The following is a 15,887-nucleotide window of genomic DNA, read 5'->3' on the forward strand; positions in this document are numbered from 1 at the left end:
CAGTTAAGCGCTTCCACCATCTGGAGCACCAGCAGTGTGCCACCTCACTGAGGGTGGAGCTACCTCTGTTTGGTGGGGAAGCAAGGAGGGAATTTAGTCTGGAATCAACTCTTGGCACGGACAGAACTCAATGCACAATTAAATGAATTCATGTGAACTTGCGATGCAATTCTTACAAATGACCTTGGCTTTACCCACTTCGTATTGCAAAGCCAGTCCTGGCTTTCATATCATAAATGCCTGCAGTTATGAGCCTCTCCACCTGATCTGCTGGGAAAGGAAAAGCAGAGAGACCATCTTATAACAGTCATCCTCAGCACCTGCCAGAAGCAACACAGCGTTGGATCCCTCTCAACATCCAGAGGCAGAAGTTCCGTAAAGCTGCTATACTGAAGTCTTTTCCCCAGGTTGGCCCCAGTCAACCCATCGCTCCACATGGGACCCCCACAAGCATGTGCTCTGGTGACTTTGATGAACGGGTGGGTTGCTAATGGAGAAGATGCGCTCTCAGGTATCCTGGGCCCAAGTTGTCTAGGGCCTTCTACACTAGTGCCAGAGCCTTCAGCCCCTCCTTGTGGCAAACAAGCCGCTGGTACCCTTGCTTCAAAAATGAGCTACATGCTGATGGAATTGAGCAACTCCAGGCAGGTCCAGGAGAGCACATGCAACCTCTAGAAGCTCCCTGAGGGCCCTATGCCAAGTTACAGCAGCTTATCAGTCTGGATGAGCATAAAGGACCCATTTCACTTGTTTTCAAGAGCCAGAGGCTTGTTCCAGGATCAGGGATGTTGTCTTGTGTGCTAATAGGTTCTCCAACCAAATTGCTTTTTTTTCTGAGTGGGACACTGGATGCTGGCCTTCAGCTCTCTCTCCCCCCCCCCCCCCCCCCCCCCCCCCCCCCTCCCCCCCCCCCCCCCCCCCCCCCCGCCCACTTTATCACATATCCTCTCACTTCGTGCTTTCCCTCTTAGGGTAAACAATCTTGTTGATCCATCTTGAGTGTGAACACATCTGCTTGATCTCCTTTTTTCAGCTAGCCGGCTGGCTGCTGTTTTCTCTAGTTTGAATTACCCTCCAGCCCTGCAGTTTCATTTTGGAGATGCAGGGGCCTGCGCTGTTCACACTGCACCAGTTCAGACACCGAGGGAAAAAGACACGTTCCAGCCGGGGACAAGGGATAAGAAGAGTGGCATCTTGGCACATGCAGGACCAGGTGTGCCAGTATTTTCCCCATACAGTCACGTCACAAGTCATTCATAGTGATGGCTCCAAACCCCCGTCTAGCCAACTTTAGGGTAACTTCCATTTCTTGGTTCCCTTGTATTTAGCAGGGACAGATAAACTTACATTTTGGTGTCTCTCTACAGTACATAGAAACAGTGCGAGTCAGAAGGGGCCTCCCAGGCCATCTAGTCTGACCTCCGGCACCAGCCTGCTCCACTCACGACATGCCCGCCATGTGGACGTCCAGCCTATCCTTGAACACCCGCACAGATGGGGCCTCAACGACCTCCCAGGGAAGCCCATTCCACACCCTCGGGGTCCTGACTGTCAGGAAGTGCTTCCTGGCATCCAAATGGACCCTGAGTTCCCTGAGCTTTGCTCTGTTGGAGCGCGTCCTGCCTTCCTCTGCAGGGGAGAACAGGTCCCTACCCACCTCCGTGTGACATCTCCTCACATACCTGCATGTCGCCAACAGATCCCCTCTGAGTTTCCTCTCTCCAGGCTGAAGAGACCCAGTTCCCTCAGTCTCGCCTCATACGGCATCCCCTGCAAACCGGCCACCAACCTTGTGGCCCTGCGCTGCACTGCCATCATCATCTCTGTTTCACTTCAGGGACTTTGGGGCGGGGGGTATTGTGATGATATGGTTATATCTACATCTTGAGCTAGATAGATATAGATACACAGTATTTGTGTTGGTGGAAATGCTTTTGCATGGAAAAGCCAGGCATTTGTTTGTTTGTATCGACCTCCAAACTGCCAGTCCAGGGAATAAGGTTTGCTGCATGTGATTGAGCCATAGATACAGAAAAGCTGTAGGGCTTTCTCTGTTATTAAACCTCATCTTTGGAACTCTCTTCCTACAGAGGTGTGATTTGCACCCTTGTTATTCTTTTTTCACCACCAGGTAAAGGCTTTTTAAATTTAGCACCTGTGTTTAGAACTATGGTTTTATCTGCTTTTTGCTGCCGGTTTTATTGTTGTTTATTTTATCCTCCTGTTTTGCATCATATAGTCTTTGCAATTTATGTGGCTTTAGGTGTTATTGTTTTATTTTACTGAATAAAATTTTTGCTTCTGCTTTTGTGAACTGCCCAAAGAGTTCCTGAGATATGGGGCAGCATCCAAAGACAATGACTCACTAACTAAATAAATGCCTGATATTTATTAAATAAATAAATAAAAACATTTATTAAAATGTTTAAATAAATAAACAAATAAATAATGCATAGAGCTACTTTCACTGTCAGAAGAAACATTCCTAGGAATGGACAATCATCCAAAATTCAACATGGGCATTCAAACCATTCCACCTATGCTGTTTCCACATGGAGTTTTAAAGAAAAAACATGAAGAGTGTTTCTTTAATGAGTTTCAAACAGGTATCATATGAGGACTCTCCTTAATGGTTAGTCCTTTCTTTACAACTTAAACCTGGTTGAACCAGAAAGAAAATGAGCTGGCTACATGTGTGTTGAAAACATTTCACGAACAGGCCACACGGCACAACATACCGTTGCTTATTGAGTAATTGTACAGGGAAAAATGGCGGGCCACATCTACCAAATGGGATAGTCACCAGGATGCAACTCCCAACACGGCCTTTGGGGACTTGGCTCCCCATCCGTCTAACTGCTTTGGAGCTGGAGTTAGTTACCCCAGTGAGTTCCAGTTCCACCAGAAATGACCAGCACAATATTTTAGAGTGCTCCGTATTTCTGAAGACAGCCCCTTTTGTTTCCTTGTCTCGTAGGGCTGCTCGACCTGGCACATGTTTGTTCTTCACTATTGTCAGTCAGTCCTACAGGAGATCAACCCTGACTGCTCTTTAGAAGGTCAGGTACAGAAGCAGAAGCTCAAATCCTTTGGCCACCTAATGAGAAGGAAGGACTCCCTGGAGAAGAGCCTGATGCTGGGAACAATTGACTGCAAGAGAAGAAGGGGACGGCAGAGGATGAGGTGACTGGATGGGGTCACCGGGGAGGACTCCGGGGTGATGGTGGAGGACAGGAGAGCCTGGAGGATTGGTGTCCATGGGGTCGCGAAGAGTTGGGCATGATTTTGCAACTGAACAACAGCAATTTTCTTACCCACACGTATACACACACAGAGCCACCTTGCCATCTACTGTATTCATTTGGAGATTGGCGGCATTCCTCTTGGATATCTTGGAGCTTGCCCAGTTCGCCCTTCCTCCTCCCCGCTGCCTCTGTCATCCTGCCTCTGTCAATGCCCAGCAAAATTGCCAGGTACCGTCATTTGCACTCCATTTGGGTCAGAAGGAAATGGCCTTCCACTGGTGCTTGGAAACGGTTTCAATTGCTCATTGCAAATTAAATATGAAATGTACACTGAAAAACATTCTGGCTCTATTTCTTTCTTCTCCTCCATATGGTCCAGCAAGTCATGCAAGGAACATTGGTTCTGCTAAGACAACCCCTCCCATTACACTTCTGTGGAATGAAATCTGGTCTATTTTCCCTGTCTTAATGAGAAATGTTGTAGAAAATTTGTTGTGAAAATGCGTGCTTATTGGGGAAAACCAGGGGCTCATCCAATAATATTGCTTACGACAACAGCTATGATGAGTTAATAGGCTAAAAGGGTTCTTTTTTCCTCAGTATGACAATAGACTTTGACTTTGCTTGTGTTTAATCCCACACGTAAAAACCAAGTGTGTTCTTTCTATTAGGCATTATTCCGGATGACTTTGATAAACAAGCTATTTACCTGATTCTACATGTAATTACTGCGGCAAGGATTGTATTTGCCCAACATTGGAGGAGTGAAGAACCAGCCACTGAAGAACTGATCTTAAAAAATATTTTGGACTGTGCAGAAATGGACAGATTGACCTTGTTTCTGAAGGAGGAGGAGGATACTGTACATATTTCTATCAAACTTGGAACTTCTTTCACTATTGGCTAGAGAAACAGAACTATGCATAGATTTGAATATGGTTATGGATTGTTAGAAAGAGTGAGATGCTGACCCAGTATATCCAATATCTTAAATAATTGATGTTTTTAATGTTAGTTTCTAGAAAAAATAATAAAATTTATTTTAAAAAAACCCAAGTGTGTTCCAGGGGAGAGTGTATAATCGCATTGCTAATTTTATTTTATCTCAGTTAAGAACTTTGAGCTCAAGTGTGTGTGTGTTTTATAAAGATCTTGTTTATATGGTTGAATAGACAGACTTAACAAAGATTTAATTCTGGACTTAACAAAGAGGCAATGTTGTATTCTGGGTAGTGTTTTGAACTGGGACTCAGGAAAACCCTGGGTGACTGGGCTAGTCATTGGTTATCAACCTAACCTACCTCGCAGGGTTGCTGTGAGGATAAAATGGGAGGAGGGTCAGGAGGATTAAATAAGCCACCTTGGGTTCCTTGCAGGAAAAAAAGCAAGGATATAAATAAAATAAATAAAAATAGCCAAGCCTTCAAAGCTGTTGGTCTAGCTGCACACATCTGTAAATTTCATGCAGTTTTTTTATCTGAAGTATTTTTCCCAAAATATGGAGTCTGCACATTATTTTAAATTATTCTGAAAGCCAAACCAAAATGGAATTCTCACCCACTTCTGGATGATTGCTTGGCTGTCATTCATATTATTAGGGGCTAGGGTCCCACACCCTGGAACATATTGCCTGTCTTTTGAAGATGAGGCTATCAGGGAAGAAACCCACACGTAAGCAGGCAGGACAATATTTTCCTCCTGCCTCTTCTCAGAAGTCTCTCAAAGCATCCAACGAAGCCAAACCTGCTTCTCAGTCAGCGACTCATTCAGCAGAACAACCAGTATGGCCAAGAGTCCGAAGCAGAACTGGAAGGTCAGAACATTGTGTAAAAAACCCACCAACAACCACACATAGGTAAGCATTAGTATGTTTGTAGGCTATTCCTAGGCCATCCATCACTTTCATCTCTGAACGGCTTACAATACTACACAACACATGCCTTCCGTGGAAAAGCTGTGCATTTCTCAGGGAATCTTGTGATGTTGTGAACCTCCTGTTTGCGGCTCTCTGATACACGAATGCTGCTGGAAAACTTCAGTGACTTCAGTTGATTCTCAGTTCTACCTCTAGATGTGCTTGAGGATCTACCTCACCCTCTGTCCAACCAAGACCCAGAGGGTTTAAGCTAGTTCTTCTACCAGAATTTAGCATTTCCACAACATAAGGAAGTGAAGCAGTATGAAACAATCTTAGATCCAGCAGAGAATTGGCAACTTTCGATCTGAATAGCTGCAGGCGGAGGGTGGGGGGGGGGGACTTACAAGGTGCTTCTTGCAAAATGAGTGTGTTGAATTTCAGAAGCAGTCCATGCAATTTTCTCCCCTTATAAGTAATTAAGATTTGATGTTTTGCATTGCCAAAAAATGTGACAAACCTTCCATCTATCATTCCCGCCTTGCCTGATTATACCCTAAATAGAAAGCTGAAGTCAACTTTCTGTAGCAAAACATTCCAAATTTGGGATCACAGACAAAAATCTGTGATTGGAATTATGCAAAGCAGGCTGATTTGCATAAGCTTTCCTTGAATGTTATCTCTAGTTTTCTTCAGGGCCTGAAACCTTGTAAAATATTCACTATTTCTATCAACACATGGAGGGGAAAATGCTGAATATTCAGGGGTTTGGAGTGGCTGTTTTTCCATGCAACACAGCATCCATAATATACCAGTGACAGTTCTGGTTTTCTTGTGGTAAATCTTTGTTCAGCCCCTGGAATCCAACAACAGCCTCCTGGTTTGCTTCTGATTGGATCCTGCCATGTTACTTTTTCCTGGTTTCTGATTTCCAGCAAGCAAGCTGATCTTAACAGCCGACATTTTGATTTCCTGCAGTGCCCCTGATAATATCACAATATTCGATTTATTATGATATTTATTTTGTTGTATTTATATCCTGCCTTGTTCCTCCTTCCAAGGAACTCAAGGCTGCTTACATAATTCTCCTGCTCTTCTCGATCTTTGCCTCACAACAACAACCCTGTGAGGTAGGTTGGGTTCAGAGTCCATGAATGGCCCAAAGTCACCCAGTTAGCTCCATGGCTGACATAACCAGATAGATGCTCATGATCTGGTACCAGTGAGGTCTACCAAACTCATGCTGAATGCAGGAGAGTTCTCCTGGATATCATTAGAGGTCTTTTGCCAAAGGGGCACTTGGCCAAACCTACAGTTACCTGTGTCTCCATGCACATTTGGGAAAATAAGCACGGCTGCTCATATGGAAAGGCCTTCCATGGGGGGCCTTGTCCTAGCTGCCACCTCCAGAGGAGGGTCAGCATGGAAAGGACTTTCTTGGTGGCGGTTCTCCAGTTTTGGAATGCCAGCTACACTGAGGCCTGCTGATGCTAACGCTGTCATCTTTTCGATACCCAGTTAAGACTGCCCTCAGCCCCAGATGTTTAATGGTACACGACGGGCCATGTCAGCTGTGCAAGTAGGTCTTGTTTTCACCAAACTTGTTTTACTTCTTTAAACTGCTTTACAGTTTGTGTACTGGAAGTTTTGCTTGTATTTTACTGTAATTGCATTTATACTGCCATCCATTTTTACTACGGTATTTAGGTTTATGAATGGTTGTGGAATGAAATTAATAAAAATCACACACCATCCAGTCAGTGAAGTCCATATACTCCTGAACAACAGACACCTCCTTTTCTTGAAAAGCAGGGCACGGGATTTTCCTGTGGAGTGAAAGAGTGCAATGCACTCATGGTGCAGAGTACAGCTTTCAGAAAAGGGTGGCAATTATCCTCAACGGAAGAGAGGACTATTCAAGCACCCAACGGTTGGCATATTTTAAGTCCCAGAATTTTGAGGATATACTCATCTCAGTTAAACCACAAAAGTGTCAACTGGGTTATGGGACAAAGCATGAGTTTAGGGTACCCCCCTGCCCGCACTTGCCCAGTATCCTTTTCTGTAGTGGGCAGTCCTCTATTGGAACTGCATCACCTTTCTTTAAAGATCTTCAAACATTCTCCCACACGTTCCCAACCATCCACTTTCCATTTGAAAGAGAAGACATTGCTTTCAGAAAGGAGTGGAAGAATGAATAATATTTCAGAGAAATGATCACGGGTTGGGTAAAATTTAGAGGTAGGGTTCGGACAAAGCTGTATGGAGTCTGGCCCTGGAGCATTTCACGGACTTCCTCTTGGGCTCAGCATTGTCTTGCAAAGTAGGAAGCCGGCAGATGCTTGCTGAGCCTCAGTCTGCATTAGGTGCAGCAATACAGAGGGTGCAGTGTGTGAGGCTCAGCTCCTCCAGGCTCTGCTTGCCAGGAACTCAGGATCGGGGCCATGCCAGAATGGGCTAGGAGGAGCCAAGCCCAGGGAATCCCTCAGGTTCCTCCACATCCTCACCCAGAGAGAGATGTGACAGAAAGAAACCTTCCTCTCCCTCCCAGCGGCGCTCTCCAGGATTGTCCAGGGCCCATTCTATGCTGCCCCATGGACATCTTGGAGCCACCTGAGACCTTGTGTAAAGTAAGTGGTGAGCAGTGGTGACGCCTCAGTTATTGAATGAGCTCCCCACTGATGCTCATCTGGTGCCAACTTTACTATCTTTTCTGTGCCAGGTAAAGACTGTGCTCTACTGCAGGGCATTTAATTAGTTTCTTGGGCCTGCACATTGTTAGACAGAGTCTAACAGGGTCTTCTTAATGTATAATTTTGGTTTTTCCCTCCTTTAATTGGTTTTAAATTTTGTATTGCTAACTTTTAGGATGCTTTAATTGGTATATTTTATATTGTTTTTAAGCATGGTGCTGTCAACCATTCAGAGAGGTTTTCCTGTTGGGTGGTACAGAAATTAAATTTTAAAAAATGTGCACACACCCCTCCACTGCCCACCTCAGAATGATTAAGGAGCTCACATACACTACCAACATAAATTTTTAAGCTGGCAGAGCAACAGACTTTTCTTGGGGGAGGAAACCTTAAAGGGATTTCAGAGATATATTTTTGATATAGCACTGGTTCCATGTAGGGTGGTGCTAGGTATGCAAAAGATTAGGGGCTCAGGCCCGCCGGACAAACAGCAACAACACGTATGCTCCAAAGTCTGTGTGTCTGTTTGTCTTTCAAGGATGCTTATTTGTAAAGAGAATTGTTTATCTGGGGCAGAGAAGGACATCTGATTTCATGGCATGATGGAACCTCAGAAATATTCAAGGGGTAGGCGAAGCACATTGGAACATGCGCTGGTGACTTCCTGTCTTGACTTCTGTAACGCACTCTACATGGGGCTACCCTTGAAGACGGTCCGGATACTTCAATTGGTTCAGAATAGAGCTGCCAGGCTGCTGACGGGGACTGGAGGTTATGTTCACATGACTCCAGTTCTCTGTCAGCTTCACTGGCTCCCCATTGAAATCCGGGCCCAATTCAAGGTGTTGATTATGACCTATAAAGCCCTAAATGGCTTGGGTCCTGGTTACCTGAAGGAGCGCTTACATCCATATATGCCCAGTCGCTCCCTGAGATCGGTGGGAGAGGCCCTTCTCCGGGAGCCCTCCAGGAGAGAAATTAGGAGGGTGGCTACTCGGAGGAGGGCTTTCTCAGTGGTGGCGCCTAAGTTATGGAATGCGCTCCCCAGAGAGGTCCGCCTGGCGCCGTCGTTATTTGCTTTCCGGCGCCAGGCGAAGACCTTTTTATTTAAGCAACATTTTAAATGTTAATACTACTGAATTTTATCTGGCCAGGGCGGCTTATTTTATATTGTGTGTATATTGTATTTTAAATTATTATTACTATTCTAATATGTATATTTTAATTTATGTGGTTTTATTTATTGTTGTAAGCCGCCCCGAGGCTTCGGCAAATGGGGCGGCATAAAAATGTTTTAATAAATAAATAAATAAATAAATAAAACATGTGGGCCAAAGGTGGCTGCTCCAGGGGGGGTCGGATGCAGCGGACTTCATCGGGGTCTCTGTACCTTTAAGTCACCATGGGCAGCAAGCTGATGGCACAGATGATGGCAAGCGGGTGGCACCTGCTGGGGATACAGGAGGGTCCCGATGGAAGAACTGAGCATCCAACCCTGGTGGAACACTGCGTCTGGGCCCATCTCTCCAACCTTGGAGCTGGATTCAACCTGCTGCCTTGAACTTCCATGGCGGAAGAGGCAAGCCGGGAGCCCATCTGCCAGCACAGTGGACATGATTCTACAACAGAATCTCTGCTGCCTTAGCCAGTGCTGAACCCTTCTCATGAGAAAGTGTAGACCGAGGGTCTCCAACTCGCGGCCCGCGGGCCAATTGCCGGGACGGGCAGGGCACGGGGGAGGGGCCCTGCGGCCTTCAAAGCACTGGCAGCACCCAGGCCGGCCTCCGGATGAGCAGCCCACCACCCCCGCGGTGGTGGAATACTTGATGCGGCCCAGCCGCACCCAGACTCTCCTTCCAGCAGCCCCCAGGTAAGTTGAGTCTGAGCCCCTGGTGTAGAACTTTTGTCCTCCCACTGGAGAAATCAGGTAAGATGCCCCCTCCTTTTTCTGGAGGATTTTGGAAGACAATTTTTTATATTTTTATTGTCTAATATTTTAATTGATATATTTTTGAGCTGCCCCGAGGCTTCGGCGAATGGGGCGGCATAGAAATTTTCTAAATAAATAAATAGATAGATAGATAGATAGATAGATAGATAGATAGATAGATAGATAGCATGGAAGATTTTGAGAAGCTAATTCCACTGAGTTCCAAGCACCACAGCTTTCCTGGTTGCCATTTGGTTTCCAGGTTCAAGTCCAGGTGTTCCTCTTAATCTTTTAATGATCTGTGTAGCCTATGACCTGATGATCCCAGTGAAAAAGTACTAAAATCTGTAGAACTGGCCCTTTTGAGGGCATCTGATGGGCATACTTGAAAGAGATTTCTCCTTTGTGGCCCCCTCCTCCAAATTATGGAATGTTCTTCCTCAAGAGCAATGAACCACCTCATTTTCTTGGCCTTCAGAGTTGTTGCACAGATATATCTTTTCAATGTATCTTCTAAGATGCATAGTCCTCAGAACTTAACCGTCTGACAAAATGTACAGAACTTTACCATCAATGATGAAGCAGATGAATTTGTGAAAGGTTTTGTGTCTCTTGGCTCAGTCAAAGGGAGACTGTAGCCAAGACGGAGACTTGGATGGCAGCAATGAAGGAAGTAGAGAAGATCATTAAACGTAAGCATGTTTCACCAAGGCCAAGGCTAAAATCATCCACACAACCACATTCCCAGTCACCATGTAGGGTCGTGAAAGCCAGACGGTGAGGAGAGCAGACGAAAGGAAAATTGGTGCATTTGAAAAATGGTCCTGGGGAAGAGCATCATGAACGCTGAAATGAGAGATGAACAAATGGGCCCCCGATCAAATCAAGACAGAGCTTTCCCTCGAAGCAAAAATGACAACAAGGAGGCTGTCATACCTTGGGCACATCATGAGAAGGCAAGGAGAAGACCATCATGCTAGAGAAAGTCAAAGGTGGAAGAGAAGGAGGACCAGGTAAAAGATGGTCTTCCTTTGACTCCATGAAAGAAGCCACAGCCTTGGATTTGGAACAACTAACCAGGAATATCATGGATAGGGTATTTTGCAGGGTTTTCATTCATAGTGTTGCCAGAACTCTGAGATGACTTTATGGCACATAACAGCAACAACAAGGATAGGCTGGACATGCACAAGGTAGGTATGCCGTGATCAGAGCTGGCTGGAACTGGGGGTCAGACTAGATGGACCGGGAGGCCCCTTCTGACTCGCTCTGTTTCTGTGTTTCTAACAGCAGCAGGAGCAACAACAACCATTCTCACTGTATTTATTACTATTTAGCTGTATTTAATGGTCATGTTTTTTAATTGTTGCAGAGTCTTGCTGCTTCAGATGGTTGTATATTAAAGGCCTCTGTAGAAGAGCACAGAAATGCAACAAGAAACAATCACATCTCTTGAGAATGTCCTATGAAGGGGAAAAAAATTTCACTGTGCTCCTTCTTGCTTTTCTAATTAAGACTGAAATCCCACCCAGATCAGCTCAACACAGCCCCCCAGTCCCTTTCAGTTGGGTGGCATCCTCATTCCTAACTAACTTTTATTTCCTCTGTTCTGGAGTGTGAACGATGTGGAAACAGTTAAAGCCAGTAGAAAGCCACACAACTAAAGCCACGCTATTCCCAAACTTCTGTCGTTCATTGTTTTCAAGCTATCACCTTTTATAGCCAGATAAATGTTTGCTCTCAGCCATCTGTCAGCACAGAATGCTTGGCAATGTTAATCCCAAGTGATGGATGTGCTCTGTGGACATCCGGAAGGGTACCTCTGGGGTCATTACTCACAGTTCCCTTTTAAAGGTGATACCAGGAATTTATAACAATGCCTGGCCTTGCTGGGATCAAGCAGAAGGGCCTGATGGACAACGACATCTACGGCTCCGGTTTCGATGAAATGTCATTGTAATGGCAATCACAACCTAATAATTCAGAAGATTCAAAAGACATGGGGTTACAGTTGGCTTTACCCTTTTCCTTACAGCACAATGAGCAGGGCTGGCTTGTCTCGCATTTCCATAAGAGTGCAGAGAAAGGGGCAGGAAATGGTAAATGCTGGTGGCATAGAATCGAGAACTTTGGCTTTGACACAAAAGCAAGTTGCTATCCCTTATGCTTGTGGAAAATGTGTGCAGTGACTACTAAAATCTCCTGTGATGGGTCTGAATATGATTTCCAGGGCATGGAGATGGGTCCTGCACTTCTGACTAATGAGATAATCAGAAGAAACTAATTGCATTTGTTCTTCAGTAGAATCCATGTCTCATTCATGCAGGGGGGAGAAATTTTGTCAGCATCACCCACTCAGTTCAGCACAAAATGGCCCCTGGACAGTAAGGCTTGTCCAAGGGACAAAGAAAAGTCAACTTACCTATGGTGGGATCGTGGTAGTCAGGGAACCGATGGCTTATGAACTGCATGGTCATTGCTGGGAAGACATAAAGGGAAAGAAGCCATGAGCCTATAGTCACATCTGCTGCTGCCCCCTATTGGGAGTTGAGGTAGGAGAAATGGATAGAGCAGACTGGGGACACCATGACGATGGAGTAGAACCTGAAAGAAGGCAACCAATTAGCCCAGGGGCGTGGAGGCATCCCTGGGCCTCACCACCATCGCCACCAGCATGGCTCTCTTCCGCTGGAGCCATTGTTCTCTGAAGGATGCGGGTGAGGGTGACCACACCATGACGATCACCCAGCCCAGTCTCACCTTCTTCATGCTCCTCCCAGCAAGCAGAAAGAGGCGCAGCTAGCGCTGGCGGGAACGCAACTCTTCCCGGCACTGGCTGAGTTGGATGACTCCTCTGTGTGCCTCCACCTACCCACCCTGAGGTGACAAGGGGACATGAGCTGATGGCCTGATTGCGCAGGACCTTCTTCTGCAGAAGACCTACAGAAGATGACTTCACATATATGGGATCAAGGTACTCCTCATTTTGCCCTTGGCTGTGGTAGCAGGTGTGCAGGATATGCTGAATTGGCCCAGGCAGGAATATGGTGCCAAGGTGCAGCTGCCTTCACCCAAGCACAAGGAATGGGATGGAAGGAAATAAGGAAGGAAGGAAGGAGAGAGATCGCACAGGTGCTGGGACCAGAGAATTGGTGAATAGAAATGGACCAGTAACAACCAGCTAATCTTGGGATGAGAGACCTGGTTAAAATAGCAACACGTCCAGGGAACCAGTGCAGTGCAGTGGTTAAGAGCATGGGACTAGGACTCAGACAATCCGGGCTCCAGTCCCCACTCAGCCATGGAGCCAACTGGGTGACTTTGGGCCAGTCACAGACTCTCAGCCCAACCTACCTCACAGGGTTGTAGGTGTGAGGATAAAATAGAGCTCTGTAAGCTGCCTTGGGGTCCTCATGAAAGGAAGAGGGTGGGATACAAATACACAGTAATACTAATTCCAGCACTAATACCAGTATCAGTACCAGTACTAATGCTGCATATATGTACGTGTATTCACATTTCAAAATATTGTCCTGTTTTCCTTCAGTAACTTTTAAACCTTGTAATTTAGCACTGAGTGTTGGTGGGGTGGGGTGGGGTGGGGGGGTCATCCACCCTAGATCAAATCTGCATTCCTCATTGTCCAAGTCCAGAGAGTTTCAAGGCTGTTTTGGGAGTGGCAACCAGAAATGCAAAACACAGAAGCACAGAAATAAAAACATAGCAAGTCAGAAGGGGTCTCCCAGGCCATCTAGTCTGACCTCCAGCTCTGGCCATCTCCGCTCATGTAATCCCCAGTCCCAAACAATCCTCCCCAATGCAGATCTTTATTGGCACTGTACAGCTAACAAGACAATGCAACTCTAGAAGTACCCTTCCAAGCTGAACAATGGCCTCTGCTTGTGTAGAGAATGAGTGAGAGTTGAACCCAAACTGGGAACTTACCCCCATTCCTTCTCTTTCATTAATGCTGCAGCTCCACCCCCAGGGTGGCTTTCACTGGTGGAGAGCCAGTCAGCAAGACCTGTGCAAGATCTTAAACGGGGTAGCTTGTCTGTTCCCGCACCTTATCAAGGGGTCAGGGACTGAGCAAGGCAAGGCAATGGCTCTCCCTTCTCTTCTGAGTTCTCTCCCATCTCTTCCAGAATGTGTCTGTTCTCATGGTCAGCCTGCAGAACTGCAGGCAATGATCTCAATGGCGGTTCAAACACTCCTGTCCTGCTCTGATGCATTGAAACAGAACTAATCAGAAGGGGTCTCCCGGGCCATCTAGTCTGACCCCAGTTCCAGCCAGTTCCTCTCATGACATGCCTACCATGTGCATATCCAGCCTATCCTTGAACACCCTCACTGATGGGGCTTCAACCGAAATAAAATAAGAAACAAAAAAGTCCACCGGTGCCAGCAGAAAAGCCCAAAAGAAGGAAATCACAAGAAAGCTCAAGGACACACAGTACTGCCCATTGCCATTTCCACAATGGTGCTGTGATGAGTGTTGACCATCTGATGCAGGCTGGAGTTCATGCATCAGAGGCGCAACCAAGTATCTTCACTGGGCGCCTAGCCTGTGTTAAAATTCAGGTCATGGCTATGTGGTTTATGCTACTGAGTTGTGATCTTTCCTTATTGGATCATATCTCAGCACCTGAAGGGTTAACCAGCTGATTGGAAAGTTTACGGATGATCCAGATTAAACATTTATTGCTCTGTTAATAGATGGTTTTACCTGCAGTGTGGGCAGATATGTTCAGGAGCCTCATTACAAATTCATAGTTGCTCTGCTGGAATAACTTTAAAGTTCATTTGCAATCCAGGTATCATCACGGATGAATAAAAAGGAACATACCTGGCCCTTCATTATTGCGTTCCATCTTATCTGCTCCCTGTTTTCTTTTCTTAACATAAGCTTTTCCTTGGAAATGTTCTTAACAGCATGCTTACCTCTGGGCCAGGGAAATCCTATGTGCCCCAACGAAGTCGAGAGCTCCATTGGATTCTTTGGGCTCAGCTCTGAAATCAGAGACAGAGCTCCCATCTTAGATTTGGGAAGCCACACCCAAGCTGGTTAGCTCCATCCTGCAGATGAAGAGGGGGAGAACCACACTGGCTGCTTCTCCAAATCCACAATGAGCCCCCACAAGTCTCATTTTTGGGATTTAATCATCCCTAAAAGGTGATTCTTCACAAGGCAATTATGGAGAAACCCAGGGTCTTGCAGACAGTTCAGCTCCTTCTCATTATCTTCTAGGCTGGGATGAGATTTGAAGACAGGACTATGCAGTGCTCTTTTAGGCCATGCTTGAAGGTCGTAAGAGTGGCCTTGAAGAAGGGCAAAGGCAGTGGGAGGGGTGGGGAGGAGGCCTGGGCCACAGGGGGTGCTCAAGCCACATTCTCTCCCCAACAGAAATGCAAGCAGCAGCTGACATCAGTCATTTCATTGACATTCCAAGATGCAAAGATCTTCTCTGCCCCTTCCCCAGAGCTGCTCGGGATGTCCATGATCCTATGAGTTTGGAAGCCTCTAGATACCTCAACTGGATCGCTCCCTAATAAGCCATCTTTGACCATATATACCTTGCATATCTTCTCAGCAACTCCCAACTGTATTCAGTGGAGATTCCTCCCACTTAAGTGACTAGAGGATTTTATTGATATCTGAAATTGATGTATTTGTCACAGGGCTTCAGGAGACAATGCACAGGGCCATCTGCTAGAGCTACTTGACAAATTATATCTCAGTGATTTCCGATATAAAAAGAATACATTACAGCTCACAGAATAATGTGTGGATCTAAATTTAGCCATACAATGGCTTTGTATCTCCCCAGTATCCTGATGGAAGTATCAGCTTAAAATGTATCAGAGAAAATGCATTTAAACTATGTGGTCAAATGTGAATTTGTACACAGGTAGTTTAAAGTCACAAAACAATGCAAAACTGGATAGAATCATAGAATAGTAGAGTTGAAAGGGCCCATGGAAGCCATCAGGTCCACCCCCTGCTGTTGCAGGACACCAAGTCACACCGTCCCACTCAGAGGGCTGCCCAGTTTCTCCTTGAATGTCTCCAGTGTGGGAGAGCCCACCACCTCTCTAGGCAGCTCGTTCCACTGTCTGACAGTGAGGAAGCTTTTCCTGATGTCCGGCCTGAATCTGGGTTGTTG

At 46.0% G+C, this 15,887-nt stretch overlaps 1 protein-coding gene across 1 annotated transcript in view; it reads right to left on the reverse strand.

The window, feature by feature from the left end:
• RIT2 (Ras like without CAAX 2) overlaps positions 1-15,887 on the reverse strand; it is a 227,302-nt gene that overhangs the window by 139,379 nt on the left and 72,036 nt on the right. Inside the window, exon 2 of the mRNA XM_044431406.1 lies at positions 12,146-12,202. Within this exon, the coding sequence (XP_044287341.1) occupies positions 12,146-12,202 (57 nt within the window). The remainder of the gene's footprint in view (positions 1-12,145; positions 12,203-15,887) is intronic.

Source organism: Varanus komodoensis, unplaced genomic scaffold (genome assembly GCF_004798865.1).
Source record: "Varanus komodoensis strain SLA01 unplaced genomic scaffold, ASM479886v1 scaffold22, whole genome shotgun sequence".
NCBI lineage: Eukaryota > Metazoa > Chordata > Lepidosauria > Squamata > Varanidae > Varanus > Varanus komodoensis.